This window comes from Pygoscelis adeliae, unplaced genomic scaffold (genome assembly GCF_000699105.1).
Source record: "Pygoscelis adeliae isolate BGI_AS28 unplaced genomic scaffold, ASM69910v1 Scaffold172, whole genome shotgun sequence".
NCBI lineage: Eukaryota > Metazoa > Chordata > Aves > Sphenisciformes > Spheniscidae > Pygoscelis > Pygoscelis adeliae.
The window spans coordinates 7,216,354-7,229,965 of record NW_008824338.1 but is presented as its reverse complement, the minus strand read 5'-3'; the positions used below and the strand labels follow the sequence as shown (position 1 = coordinate 7,229,965).

The following is a 13,612-nucleotide window of genomic DNA, read 5'->3' as shown; positions in this document are numbered from 1 at the left end:
AGAATCATAGAATCATTCCAGCTTTTCACCCACCAGTACCCCCAAGTCCTTCTCAGCAGGGCTGCTCTCAATCCCTTCATCCCCCAGCCTGTATTGATACCGGACTGATACTTGGTTTCCACGCCAACAGAAAAAGGACAGTCAGTGTACTCATTCAACACACTTGCTGAAAAGCAGACTTTTAACTGATGTTTAAAACCTGTTGAATTGTTTAGCTTGTTGACTGGTTTGAGGTCTGACCAGCTACTTTTTAATTAAATTCATCTGGGTGATAGAGCAAGAGGCTAAAACTTCTAGTACCTGAATATTTTAAAAAGTAGTTTTACCTATGGATAAGTTTGGAAAGAATAGGGAATATGTGCAAGTTCTGCATTGATGATATGAGATACAGCTGCTTTTATTTAACCAGTAAGTTAATCAAGAGGCTGTTTTAAAATTGGTTTAAATCATAATATCTGAAATATATACAAGTACAGTTTAAAAATATTTAGTATTATGTTAACAATCACTCCTTTCCCTGCCAGGCTGTGAGCAAGCACTCTCTATTGCCAATACTTTTTAGTTTTGAAGCCATAACACAAATACAGCCCACTGAACTCACATGAAGGGGAATATTTAAGTATTAAAGTTCATGTGACCTACACATGAGAAACTTTGGGTAGGAATCATTGGTGCTTGATATTGAGTCCAACTCAGCTTCCAGACATTTTTTTTACTGGTTTTCATTGCATCCATGTTAGGGCAATTTTGAGCACTTTAGAGAATCTCCCACTTTCATTCTAGTGGCTGTTACAACAATTAGCATTTGTAAGAGTTATGAATTATTATGTATCATTTGTATGATTATACCTTTTTTTGCTACATGGTACTTGGTGTTGTAAAGATGAGATATTTTCTTCATGAACAAGCAGCAATGATCCTAAAGTTGATTGAGTTGTGGTTGGGTTTTTTTTTTAGCACATAATGTACTCTGTGTGTTCATCATAAAGCTGCCACTACAACTGACAAGGTGTCTTCCTTGGTGGCTATTTTATTAGAGGCCAAGAGCATGAAGACAAAAGATTCCTATTCAGATCCTAATCCCTTTCCCGATTAGAATAGGATCGAAACACATTAGCTGAATGATATACAGGGATCCTTATAGTCTGTCTGCTTTTCTTGAGAAAGGAGATAAATCACAATTTGCCATTTTATTGCTTGGAAAATTACAAAGTCAACAAAATTTTTTAAGAATTAAGAAAAAACTCCTCTCATTTAATTAATTTTTCTTCTTAGTTTTTTTCGTTTGCTTTTTTTTTTTTTCCTTCTGGTCACTTTCCATATATCCTTCTCTCTATCTACAAGGTACGTTAAGGTTTATTTACTTCCTAATAAATCTCCTCGGAGTAAGCAGAAGACAGCTGTCAAAAAGAGCACAGTGGATCCAGAATTCAATGAGACTTTGAAGGTACCGTTTGCAATTGTGTGCCGCTAAGCGTGCTTTTCCATGGTAATGTCTCCTTTTGTAATGTACAATCCTGCAAGTTCAGAATCATCCTGATGGGGCAAATCTAGGAGTCACTGACAACAACAGTGTAAAAAATTATGTTTTTCAGTCCAGATAAGAGAAAATGCTTTTGGAGTTACAATGGTAAATTGCAAACCTTCAGAAAAGTCCGCCTTTGTCCATGAAAACACTCTTAATGAATTCCAGTGTTGTTCTGAGTTGTGGCAAAAGCAAAGTGTCTTCCATAGATGCTTTTTTTGTACGTTCAGGAACTGGGTGTATTGCAGAGCAGTTAGTATTTTATGCAAGTATCCCTTTCAACTGATACCCCTTTTGTCGGTGCCACTGGGAGCGTCTCTTTGCAGTTAGCTGAAAGCTGACTGAATTCCACCACCTCTAAGATGTTGTCTGCTTGCTTTCCCCGTGCAACTGCCAGGCCATCTCTTTGTAGTGTCTAATTTCAAACATTAATAATCCCACCACAGAACAGTAGTTATGATTTTAATTCCTTAATGCCTTGCAATATTACTTCTTGCATCCTTGTTAGAACTGTGTGTAGGAAATAGGAGCCATAAGTTCTGAATTAATAATCAAAATCTTCAGCAAGGCAGGCCAACGTATTCCTGGAATGTTGTTTCATATTTGGATGAGCATTATTTAGCATTTAAGTAGTGGGGTAATATGCAAATTGCAAAGCACGTTCAGACAACATGGTTTTGTCTGCATCCAGATGCCTTCAGCCATGCTGCGGCTGGGCTTCCTTTGAGCAGGTTATGAGCATGGGCCTGCATCCATCCTGTGTATTGGTTTGTAAATGCTGTTTATCTTTCTAGTACAAGATTGAATACTCACAGCTGGGAAGTCGGCAGCTTCAGATCTCTGTGTGGCATGCAGGAGCACTCAAATACAGGGTGTTTTTGGGGGAAGTGGTGATTCCACTGGCAGCATGGAATTTTGAAGATGACTCAATGCAGTTGTTCAACTGGTACCAGCTCAAAGCCAAGGTGATTCTTAATTTTTGTGCTTAGTTGTATCTTAAAAGCAGGATGTAGTGAAAGCTATGAAAAAGATCAGTCTTCTGAAGTCATGGAGGGAAGAATGCTGTCAATCCAGCCCATTAGTAAGACATGTTGCAAAAATAAGCTGTGAGAATGATGTGGAATAGAACGATTGCAGTAATGCAGGTTTCTGTATGTCCCTTTCTTCAGCTTGAAAAGCCTGAAGATGAGCTTATCCAGTACAGCGGCGAACTCCTCGTGTCTGCAAGACTGTCAGTACCAGCCCAGTATAAAAATTTCCAGTTTGAAGGTATAAGATGTTTCAGCATGCATGAATACCTTGGCTAGAAAGGAATCGAGATCAATGAAGGACTGACCATGTCCATATAATATTCCTGTATGTCGTAGTTAACAGCTACTGCAAACTGTGGTTTGTGGTGTATTATATTTTAAATTCCTTAAAATCCAAACATTTGCCAACTTCATCTTTTTGTTCTTTGTAATGCCAACAAAAGCTGCACATTACAATGGCAGCACTATGATGCATCCAGCTGTTTGTGCCTGTCATGGTGTTGCCAGTAGACCTTATTCTGGAGGTGATGCAGCAGTTTACTGCCTAAGGCAGAGACTGCCAATTTAGGGAAAAGGTGAAAGGGAAATGGCTGCAAGGGTACCCAGACCAGCACCCTTGGCTTCCTCCAGTGATCTCATTTTAGAGAGATTGTTTCACTTGGAAGATGTTAGGTTCAAAATGTACAGTCAGGGTTCAGTTTTTGGTAATGACAGACTTGTAAGGTACGTTAAGTATTGCTGTAGTGTGTCAGAGCTAGCACCTGCTGGTGGAGTAAAATAAACACTTGGGGGAAGGGGATAGGACAACCTCATTTTCCTTGCCTCCCAAGATCGTAGTGAGGTATGCAGACGTTCAGAGCTCTAGTAGTGCTCTCTGTGTTCAGGATTATAGCAACAGGTAGAGACCAATAGAAAGATCTAATTAGCTGTTACATTATTTTTTTTTTCCCTTTTCCAGATGACCCCAAAGTTACCAGCTTACTTTCTTCCATTTTTTCTCCCTATGCATGCCTGGGTCTGTGCTCTGTAACTACAGCTGTAACAGAGTAGCGGTATCACACCCTGGGTTTGGCTGTTTCTCCTGCTTCTGGCTTTGTTTCAGAGAAACACTCCTGTGGGTACTGCCCTGTGTTTCCTTTTCACAATACAACAGAAAGCTCTATGTTTGGAACAGGAATCACAAAGCAACCTGCTACTTACTGCTTGCTTTTTTTGTGTGTGAATCATACACTGTACAAGCAGGTTAAAAATCTTTCAAATGATCCTAATACAGCACTGTGAGTCCTTATCGCAGCAGTACTGCTTAGTCATTTTCCCACTTAGTTATAGCAGCTTCTTAGGCTAGCAGCTGAACTAACTGGTTGTTTAATGTGGTAAATGCTCCTGTTTCAGGAAAAAAAGACCAAGATGTTCCTAACTGCCAGCTTCAGGTTATGATATTTGGGGCCAAGAATTTGCCCATGCTGAGATCTGCTGGAATGCTGAACTCATTTGTTAAAGGGTATGTACGAGATCTAACACTTCAAATAGAAAATGTCACACACGTTTTGTGCAAAGGTATGTATTAACGTGTTTTCATCAGGAGGCTGGCATGTGAAAGTGGCATTGTCCACATCCTTAGTCAGACTTTCTTGTAATGGTGACATTGGGGTGTCTGCGCAACAGCAGCACTCAGCAAGGCAGTGACGGGTCTCACATGCTCTTTGGGTCCTGAACGGAACTTCAGAATTTACTAATATGTCATTAAAACTTGGAGTTCACTAGTTTAAGTATCTGCTTTTAGATATTAGGAGAAAAAAAAGACAAGTGCAAATCAAGAGGGTATTTTCCTTCCTATTTTCAGCTGTGCCTTTGCAGAATTAAATATAGCTTTGGATACATTGAAAAGGAAACTTTTATCGTCTTCATTCTAGACATTTTAAAAGAGGAGGGACTGAATTTTTCTTCAATGCACTGAGTAGCTTGTATGTGGGATCATTTTACTTTCTCACTGTCAGGCGTCAGATGCCACCGGAAGTATGATACTGGGGTACACTTACAGCATCTCAAAGCCATTTCACCTGCTGTGGCACCTATCTTCAGTGACATGGGCAAGCATTTTATCTACTGAAAGGCAGGTTTCAGGCAGTATTGGCTAACAGAACAGGGAGTAAAGACTCCCTCAGCAGTCAGTGACAGCGAAGGAAAAGCAGATCAGAAGAGCCTACTTGCACCCATGCTGAAGGCAGACAGGAAAAGGAGCAAGTCCCAAAATAAACACACTAGCACCATGTTCTGCCTTACACTTCAGCTGAACTTTTTTGCTATTTAAGGCAAACCAAAGGGCCTGAGTTGATTATTGCAAATGTTCCGTTTTCTGGTTGAGAAATCAGTAACCTTGCTGAACTCCCATTGTTTTTGGGAAGTTGTCTTATCCTTCCAGACCAAGCAGAGGTAAAGCGAAAGTCTCCTGTCCTGAAGAAAGACGCCTGTCCCCAGTGGAAGCATTTGTTTGTCTTTGATGGTGTCACCCCAGCTCAGCTACAGCAATCATGTCTACACTTGACTGTCTGGGACCAGTCAGCTTTCAGCTCAAGCAATCAGTTCCTAGGAGGAGCCAAGCTTGGTGCAAGTAAGTTCTTTATCACTAAAAATTGAAGGTAATTTGGGGAAAAAAAATTCATTTAGATTACATTCTAAATAATATTATTTACACTGTGCTATTTATTACCTGCTGTCATGTGCCTACACATACAGCTCCAGTCCCTGTCCTAAGCAGCTTGCCGTCTTGGGCTTTCAGCCTGCAAGAACCAATGCATGCATTTTAGTTCAGGTCTGTGCAGATGCTCAAGGGTGCCAGGGGGAGTTTTCAGGAAAGCTGGTTTGTTAGCCTGGTAACTTTTAGGGCCAGCTCCTGGCCGTGCGGAAGACAGGCACAGAAAAGTTGGGTGAAGTCAACTCTCTAGAGCCTATGTTGAGACTTGTTCCTTGAGCTGTTTTCTATGAATTGGCTACTTTTAACTACTATCTCATCAAAAGGAAGCACAAGAACTAATAATCTAGTAGACTCCAACCTTGCTTATATTTGTGCTTATTATTTTACATCCACAAATCAATCCAATCAATGGGAGATACAGAAAGTGAAACAGAAAGGCCTATCACATGTCTGAGTTTTGGGCTCTGTTCTAACATAAGAGCGAGCCCTCTTTCTCAAGGCTGAGAAACCCTCTGCTCACTGAATAGGCCCTGTTTAACTGGTAGTTGAGCAGGGAAGTATCATCACTTGCAGACTGCCCGATAGAGTCTCTCACCCCGTCTTCCCAGAGAGTAAGCGCGTGCTTTGGTTTCAGTATTTGAGATGAAAGGCCAAAAAATTGAGGTTCAGTCACTTTGTTATGGCATCAACATGCACTTCAAGGGAGTATTATCACTAGTAATAACTCAGTGCTGTGCAGGCTTCCTCACGAGCTTCTTTTGATTGTCCTACCCAGCATTTTCCCTTCTGCTAGAGCAGGGACTACCTGCTTCCGAGTGAAGACGACTATCCAAGCCCTAGGCCTAGTAAGGCTTTAAAGTCACTGGAGATGAACTGAAGCAGGAGGCTTTGTGCCATTCTGCTATTTTTAGTATGCACGCTCGCTCCTCTGCTTTGAGGTTGTACAACCAAAAAATTTTTCTGTGCTGCAAGCTGAGTGTTCCTAGTTTAACAGGATGTAAATAATGCTTCAAAAGTATAACTACAGTTTATTGCGCTCAATGCCTTAGGAGCTACAGAACAGCTGAAATTGCTATAGAAGCGGGAGAAGCAGGTTGGTTGTTACCTAGTCAGTTGGGCCAGAAGTTGGGTAAGGCCAAGTGACCTTTCCTTTTGCTTTCTTGCAGAGGAATCGTTTGGCTGTACAGACCTTGTTTCTCAGTCAGTGCTCCAATGGCAGGAAACGCTCCGCAGCCCAAACACGTGGATGGACTTTACCCTTGTACTGCAATCAAATAAGGAAAACTTTAAGTCATGAGAGATTACCGCACAACAACTTTTCCTTCCCCATGTGTGAAGTTTTAAATTCAAGTGGCGCATACCCTTCAGGTCTGGGGAAAGGTACACTGCAACAGTACCTGCTCCAGTTTTTGGGGAATAGAGTAACGCATTTGAAAGCGTGTGACGTTCTGAAGGTTTTATTTCTCCAAAAGTGAAGGCTTTGTTATCTGTGTCTCCAGCTGCGGTATCAGGTTAGTATTGTTTCTTCAGGAGTGACAAACTCAGTTTGAAATGCATTATGCTGACAAGACAACAGTAGACAGATGATATGCAGTTTTCCGTTTCTGGGCACAGCAGAATGGTAATTATTTCATTTTATCGCAGATAGGAATACTTCTTAGAGAAAACAACTGTTACCTTAAGGAAGTTATATGCTTTCACTCCGCTCTTGATGTTTTATACATGTTCAGAGAGAATTAAAAGCTAGCCTATCTTTAACTGATTGCTGCAAACGGGTGATGCTAACACCTCTGTGCTTCAGAATTATCTACAGGGCCAGTATTACTTCACACGACCCTAAAAAGCTCCGGCCTGTGGCCACATGCCCTTCAACTGCATGCTGTATCATGGTGCTTGAAAGCAGTTAAATGTATAAATTCTCCCTCAGCAGGAGTGTGGGACAAAGCTAATAGAATAAATGTAGTTGTAGGGAGTTCCTCGTTCTTATCAGTCACCCGCGTAAGACAGCATTAACAAGTTGTGTATGCCATATGGATTGGACAGGATAAGAGTTCAGCTAAACTTATCATTTATTCCTGTGAACCGGTGGAAACGTAAGCTTAAGGCCCAACTACTGCGTCCATTCATTCACTCTGCCTCAGATGTAGTGTTAGTCTGCAGAAACATCACCTACACAACTGTAGCCAGTGCTGCTGTTATATACCTCTTCCCTGGGACTCGGGTGAAGGCGGTCACACTAGTCATTACAGCAAGCGTTCGCCTTTCTTCCTTTCCAGGTCAACGTGGCTTTTAACTCTTAAGACACAGGGATTCATATGCTAAGCTCAGGACCTAAGAGGGCAGTAGCACACCTTACACAAAATACACCTCCCACAAGAAACACCTGACTCCAAGTCCTTTGTTACTTTGCAGATCTTTTATTTAGATGTTTGCTGCTGCAAATAAAAAACCACACAAGATTCAACTCAAGTATAAAGCAGCATAGATGTTGTAAATGGAAGAGAAGCACTGACAACATACTGTATCTCACTTTCTAACAGATTTTCAAGGAAAGGAGGAGATCCGTGGGGAAGGAATGGTCACAGAAATGCTCTACTAGAGAGAATACAACTGTGATATAAACAAGCAGTCCCTTCATCTTTGGAGTCTGAAAACTTTAAATCAAACATTTTAAAAAAATTAGAAAATTTGTTAGAAAAATAGGTGCAGTAAAATTGTATATATTGGATCATGTGTACATATAACAATTTTCATTAAGTAAAAAAATGATCTTTACAAATAATGCTTTATAGCAAATAATCAGCTGCACTGTATCAGACTACAGTGCTGTTTAGGCATTTTTACAGATGCAAGTCTTATTAAATCTGAAAAGTAACAAAATATACAGAGCAAAACTATTTCCCTTTAAACTAGTATTGCAGGTTTTTTATATATATATATAAATACTACACTATAACTGATCAGTAATGAAGCTGGAATGCAAACACAGTAGTGTATTAGATTCCAATAGAGTATTTGCCTAGTTGTTATGCAAGGAGGGTATCGGTGTCCCTGTGCCACGCGTCTGAGCCATCACTGCAGGATTTCTCCAGTTGAGAACAGCAACCAGAAAAAGCCCGATTTCTACACAAAGTAGTTCTGAGGTGTTGTCAGTTCTTTTGTGCGTGTGTGTGTGTGTGTGTAGGGGGGGGAAGGTGGACATCAAGACCAAGACAAAAAACAGGGTGTAAAAGAGACATGGTGCACGCAGGTACACGCATACAGGCGCTTGCAAATCCTGAGTTCTACAACCTGTCTTCTCAACTGCTGGACTTTACACTGTAACTAATAATACAAAGACATATGGCACGAAATTCACCCACAGTTGCTTATTTTTAGACCAAGCTGAATCCAGCACCTGCACAGGACACGTATCTTCAACTAGAAGCATGGCCTATTAAAATTTGTCTTGCTTAAAGAGAGATGTGACATAAGGCCTTTTGGCACTACGCCAAAGCAAGTTACCAGGATCAGTGGTACGATGAGTTTTTAACTATACCGAATTTAATAGAAGGTATGAAATAAAAGGGAGATTCAAACACCTCTGGGTTTAGAGAACATTTGTTAAATGTCATAGTGACCCCTCCTCAGGGAAAAAAAAACCAAACACAACAAAAAAACCCCAAAACAAGAATACAGCATTAAGATCTGCCTTTCCCACAGTCCTGCCTTCTTGTTATAAGCGTCATTACATCGCCTCAAACTCGTCAATTCTCTGCTTAGTGTTGCCTTGCCGGATCTGCCGCAGTGTCTTGTACTTGTCACGGCCCTGTCGCATGTTCTCCGAGTGGATAATATCATTGTGGGTCCTCTTATTTTCATCTCTAGCCTGGGCCAGCTCGTCTGTCAGCGCCTGCAATATAAAGAACATTAAATACAGATTACACATGAGAAGCTTTCCGCTCATAACAGCAGTGTTCTTTGGTGAGAGTTGACAGTTGTTAGATGACTGGACCCATCAGTGATACGGATACAACATATGCTTTCCATAAACACTATGGATGATGTAAGTAATCTCAAAGCCTAAGCAATGAGAATAATCTTTATATGCCTTGTCTTTAATTCAAACCGCCTACAGGAACTGTAAGCGAAGAGAAGCCATCATCACGCTTTGCGTGCTTAACCAAGTGGTTAAATGATCTATTTTCCAGGAACGATTTCATTACTCCCCCTCCTCCAAACATTTTCTCACCCTCAGTTGCTTCTGTACACGTTCGTTCTTCTCTGCTTCAGTAATGCGTTTCTCCTCATTGCGGTCATTCCTGATCCCCTCGCTGGAGAACTCTGCGCTGTAGGCAGAGTACTCGGATCCTTCATCTTGGAAGTTATCCTGGACGTGGTAGTTCACTGGCTCATAGACAGGCGGCGGGGGTGGGGGCGGAGCAGTCATTACCAGGTGTAGCTCCTCCTTTGTCTTTACCAGATCCTCCTGGGCTTCCTTGGCCTTTGGGAAAAGAGTGAAAAATATTTTTATGCATTTCTTGCTTTAAACCAGCTTAATGAACCCTTCCAATGCTTATCTTCCCAGTTCTGTCAGTCTACAACGAAAAGCAAGAAAGAGGGAATTAAATCTCTGCAGCTGACAGTACTCTGTTACAGTCTTACCTAGAACATTTTTTTTTTTTTTTTTGCTAGTGACAGCATCATCATCATAGCATAGCGATGCTATCATCATCCACTGTGCAACGTGCAGGGGATCTAAACAAAGAATCTTCTTCCAATAAAACACAGTCTAGGAAAAATAGTTCTGTGGGACCTTACAGTTGTCTTCATCCTGTTCTCCATTTGGAGAGCTGTAGGTTGTAAATATGGGTTCCACAGAGCAGGAACTTAGATTCCCGAGCTGGCATTTTGAATGCAATTACGCACTAGGCAGTCAGCTTCCTTGCTGCTTCAGTGGTTCTGCCCTCCCACGCGGTCTGCAGCGCTAGTCAGAAGGCACTGGGAGCACCAGGCACTCCGAGCCTTGCATGGTTTATTTTTGGGTTTAGTGCATCAAATTATTCAGCTCTCCCGACCCGGCTACCAGGAAGCCACTGACAACAGCACACACTCCTCAAGACTGGTACCTTGCGGTATGGCTGCATTTGCAGCATCTTCTCTTGATTGATGTAACGTTTTCAGACATTACATCATGGATTAAATCCATTATTTATACACGTGCCCCTTCGCCTCCATGGCTCCAAGATGATGAGCACATTTTTAGGTTTTATACAGGCTTCCATTTTGAATTTTGACTGCAGGCTTGTTGGAAGAAAGGTGTTTTGCAGGCATTTGCACATTCGTCGCAAGTCTGCCCTTCTCTGCTGGTGTACGGATGTTTGTCTCCACACGTTTAGAGAAGTCGTACCTGGCTAAGTACTGTGGTATGCTCTGCTCGAGTGTAGAACTTCAGAGCAACTTTGTAAGACAGAGATACTCACTCTGATTTGCCACTCTTCAACCTCGCTCTCCTTACGCCTCCTTGCCTCTTCAAGAAGTGCAATCTTGGCTGTATACTCTGCAAGCTCTGTAGCCTGTTGAATAATAAAACTGGAATTATAAGGACTCTTAAAAAAAAAACCAAACCAAACCAAACAAAAACCCAAACACAACAATGAAACACTGTTGACTGAGAAAAGACCCAAGTGTTACGCTCCACCGTAATAAAGACTGAAGAGGAAATTAAGAACAAGAAGTAGATTGCTCATGATAGAAACCGGTGCCACAATGATGCTATCGCATGGTCTAGTACTTCACCACACTATGGTTTTCCCCAGAGAACAAGGCTTTGCCTTACTCGAAGGGCGTAGTAACATGCCTGTATATCGTATCCTCAAGACAACTGGGTCTTACCAGCTGTTCCTGGCTCTTTATCTGGTCCATAGTTTGTCTCTCCAGCTCTTCCTTGGCCTGCAGAGCAGCCAAACGATCAGCTTCCAAGCGTTCTGCTTCCTCCTGGGCTCGTCTCCTTTCCTCCTCCAGCTGAATGGCTCTTTGGATCTGATCTGAGAGCTCTGGAAAAAGACAGATCAATGCGGTTAGTCCACAAGCCTGGTCAAAGCAAAGGGACTACAGACAGACAGACTCATAGGTAACTCCAGAAGTCATGACAAGCACTTGACTCCAGCTTACAATATGCCTTCACTGTGCACCTCAAAGTAGTTATTTGCGTAACACATCAAGTAACAGAACTCAGAAGTAGTCAGCTGCACGTTATCATTAAGTCTTCTGCAAGATATTTGCACTGAAGTCTGTAACACTGACATGATTCTGCTGCCCTTAATTGACAGTTTACTGCAAGGACCAGATGTTGCCGTCTCCAGTCTGCGCATCTGTGCATTGAAACAGAAGCTTGCATTTCACTGATAAGACTTGTTCCCAAAGTACTTTTTCTGTCAGGAGTTAAGTAAAAAGTGCTTGAGAGCTGAGCTCTCGCTCACTGCCGGAAGAGGCTATACTACTAAAACCCTCTTGGCAACAGGGGAAAACAGAGTTCATGCCCTTCAGCTCCTGTCCTGGTTTCGGCTGGGATGGAGTTAATTTTCCTCCTAGTAGCTGGTACAGTGCTGTGTTTTGGATTTAGCAAGAGAATAATGTTGATAACACACCGATGTTTTACTTGTTGCTAAGCAGTGTTTGTACTAAGTTGAGGACTTTTCAGCTTCTCATGCTCTGCCAGCGAGGAGGTGCACGAGAAGCTGGGAGGGGGCACAGCCAGGACAGCTGACCCAAACTGGCCAAAGGGATATTCCACACCGTATGACGTCATGCTCAGCATATAAGCTGAGGGGAGTTGGCCAGGGAACAGTGATGGCTGCTCAGGGACTGACTTGGCGTCAGTTGGCAGGTGGTGAGCGTTTGCATAATCTCTTGGGTTTTGGTTTGGGGTTTTTTTTTTTTCCTTTTCCCTTCCTGGGTTTTGTTCCCCTTCCCCCACCTCACTGTTTTACTTTCCATTACAATTTATTATTGTTGTTGTTATTAATTATTTTATTATTTCAATTATTAAACTGTTCTTTCTTCCGATTCTCTCCCCCATCCCAGGGGGGGGTGGGCGAGCAAGCGGCTGTGTGGTGCTCAGTTGCCGGCTGGGGTTAAACCACGACAGTTCCCAAATACAATCAGCAGATTTTATGCTACTTTCATGCTTTGGATGTTCTCAGCAGTGCGCGCCCATGCGTGTATTTATCCATACAGGCAGATATTAGTAAGCCTTGCCAAGAGATCCCAGTGTCACCAGATTTAGGCTGGGTGTAGGCAGCGACCCATATAACCCTTCTATGGAGCACAGTACACGTGATCTGGTCAGCCAGTACAGGTACTTTACCTTTCTCTGCTTTCTGAGTCTTCACCTCGTACTCTTGTAGCCTCACCAGCAGCTCCTCCTTCTCCCTCAACATTTGCTCTTTCTCCCTCTCAATTGTCTCCCTCTTCTTCTTTTCATTTTCGAGTTGTTGCCTGTTAGAAACAGATTTCATGCTTGAAGCTCGCTTTCAGACCTAACCTACAGCAAGGCAAGAAGCTTGGCTGGGCATCTCTCCAGGCAGTTCAATGGGAAGCGACCACCACAAAACAAGAGCCAGAAGACACAAATACACATAGCCTGTTCCTTCATCACTTCAGAATTTTTGCTCAGTTTTGGATACCCCACTTAATGAAAACATTTGTATTTTTGTTGCCCGCCACAGAAATTTAGAACACCAAATAGCTACTAGATGCAGAGAGAGAAAACCAGGACTCCGCACCGCACAGCAGAGGAGATTTAACTTTGTTATGTCTGTCATAAGGAAAGTCAAGGAGGTATGAAAACAAGAGCACTGAGGGAATGAAGACAAACAAGCCACAAATACAGGAGAAAAGCAACATGGTTTCTTGAATCAGAAGCAACCTGCAGCCAGTGGTAGAAGTCCAACGGATTCGCTAACCCTTTTCCTTGCCTGTAAGAGGTCTCCCAGTCCCCTCTTCTCTCTTCACAGTGTGCACACATGCTCCCTGTGAAGGTTCCTCCCTCACTCCCAACCATCCTATGGTCCAACACATAAATCGGGTCCTAACGCTCAAGAGTCAGGAGAACCCCTCTCTAGGTGTGCGCCACCACACAAGAGCCCTCTGTGCCTTTACTTGCACATTTCCTCGCAACTCTCAGGCCTGCAAGCAGGACAGCAGACTACGCAGCCACAGGTCCGAGCCAGAAGGGTAATGCTTGCAGTCCCGCTGCAGGACATCCTGAGTCCACCCCCGTAAGCCAGAGCTCTGGGGCCACACATACGCCTTACGAACGTGGGGCGGCTGACGGCCTCGCCTAAGTGAGACCCATGTCACCTACCGCTGGCCTGCCGG

The 13,612-nt window shown here is 42.7% G+C and overlaps 2 protein-coding genes across 3 annotated transcripts in view; one reads left to right on the top strand and one right to left on the bottom strand.

Annotated features, from left to right (window-relative positions):
• SYTL3 (synaptotagmin-like 3) overlaps positions 1 to 6,548 on the top strand; it is a 28,943-nt gene extending 22,395 nt beyond the window's left edge. Inside the window, exons 10-15 of the mRNA XM_009319115.1 lie at positions 1,345 to 1,447; positions 2,320 to 2,490; positions 2,695 to 2,794; positions 3,949 to 4,057; positions 4,962 to 5,167; positions 6,418 to 6,548. Coding sequence (XP_009317390.1) covers positions 1,345 to 1,447; positions 2,320 to 2,490; positions 2,695 to 2,794; positions 3,949 to 4,057; positions 4,962 to 5,167; positions 6,418 to 6,548 — 820 coding nt within the window. The remainder of the gene's footprint in view (positions 1 to 1,344; positions 1,448 to 2,319; positions 2,491 to 2,694; positions 2,795 to 3,948; positions 4,058 to 4,961; positions 5,168 to 6,417) is intronic.
• Positions 6,549 to 7,657: 1,109 nt separating this feature from the next.
• The window catches only part of EZR (ezrin), a 20,769-nt gene continuing 14,814 nt past the window's right edge, over positions 7,658 to 13,612 (bottom strand). Inside the window, exons 8-12 of one of the 2 annotated variants that reach the window (XM_009319112.1) lie at positions 12,600 to 12,730; positions 11,126 to 11,286; positions 10,714 to 10,806; positions 9,483 to 9,734; positions 7,658 to 9,143 (exon numbers count right to left, since the gene is read on the bottom strand). In XM_009319112.1, the coding sequence (XP_009317387.1) occupies positions 8,979 to 9,143; positions 9,483 to 9,734; positions 10,714 to 10,806; positions 11,126 to 11,286; positions 12,600 to 12,730 (802 nt within the window). In that variant the 3' untranslated portion in view covers positions 7,658 to 8,978. The remainder of the gene's footprint in view (positions 9,144 to 9,482; positions 9,735 to 10,713; positions 10,807 to 11,125; positions 11,287 to 12,599; positions 12,731 to 13,612) is intronic. The other variant, XM_009319113.1, reaches the window with a different exon arrangement.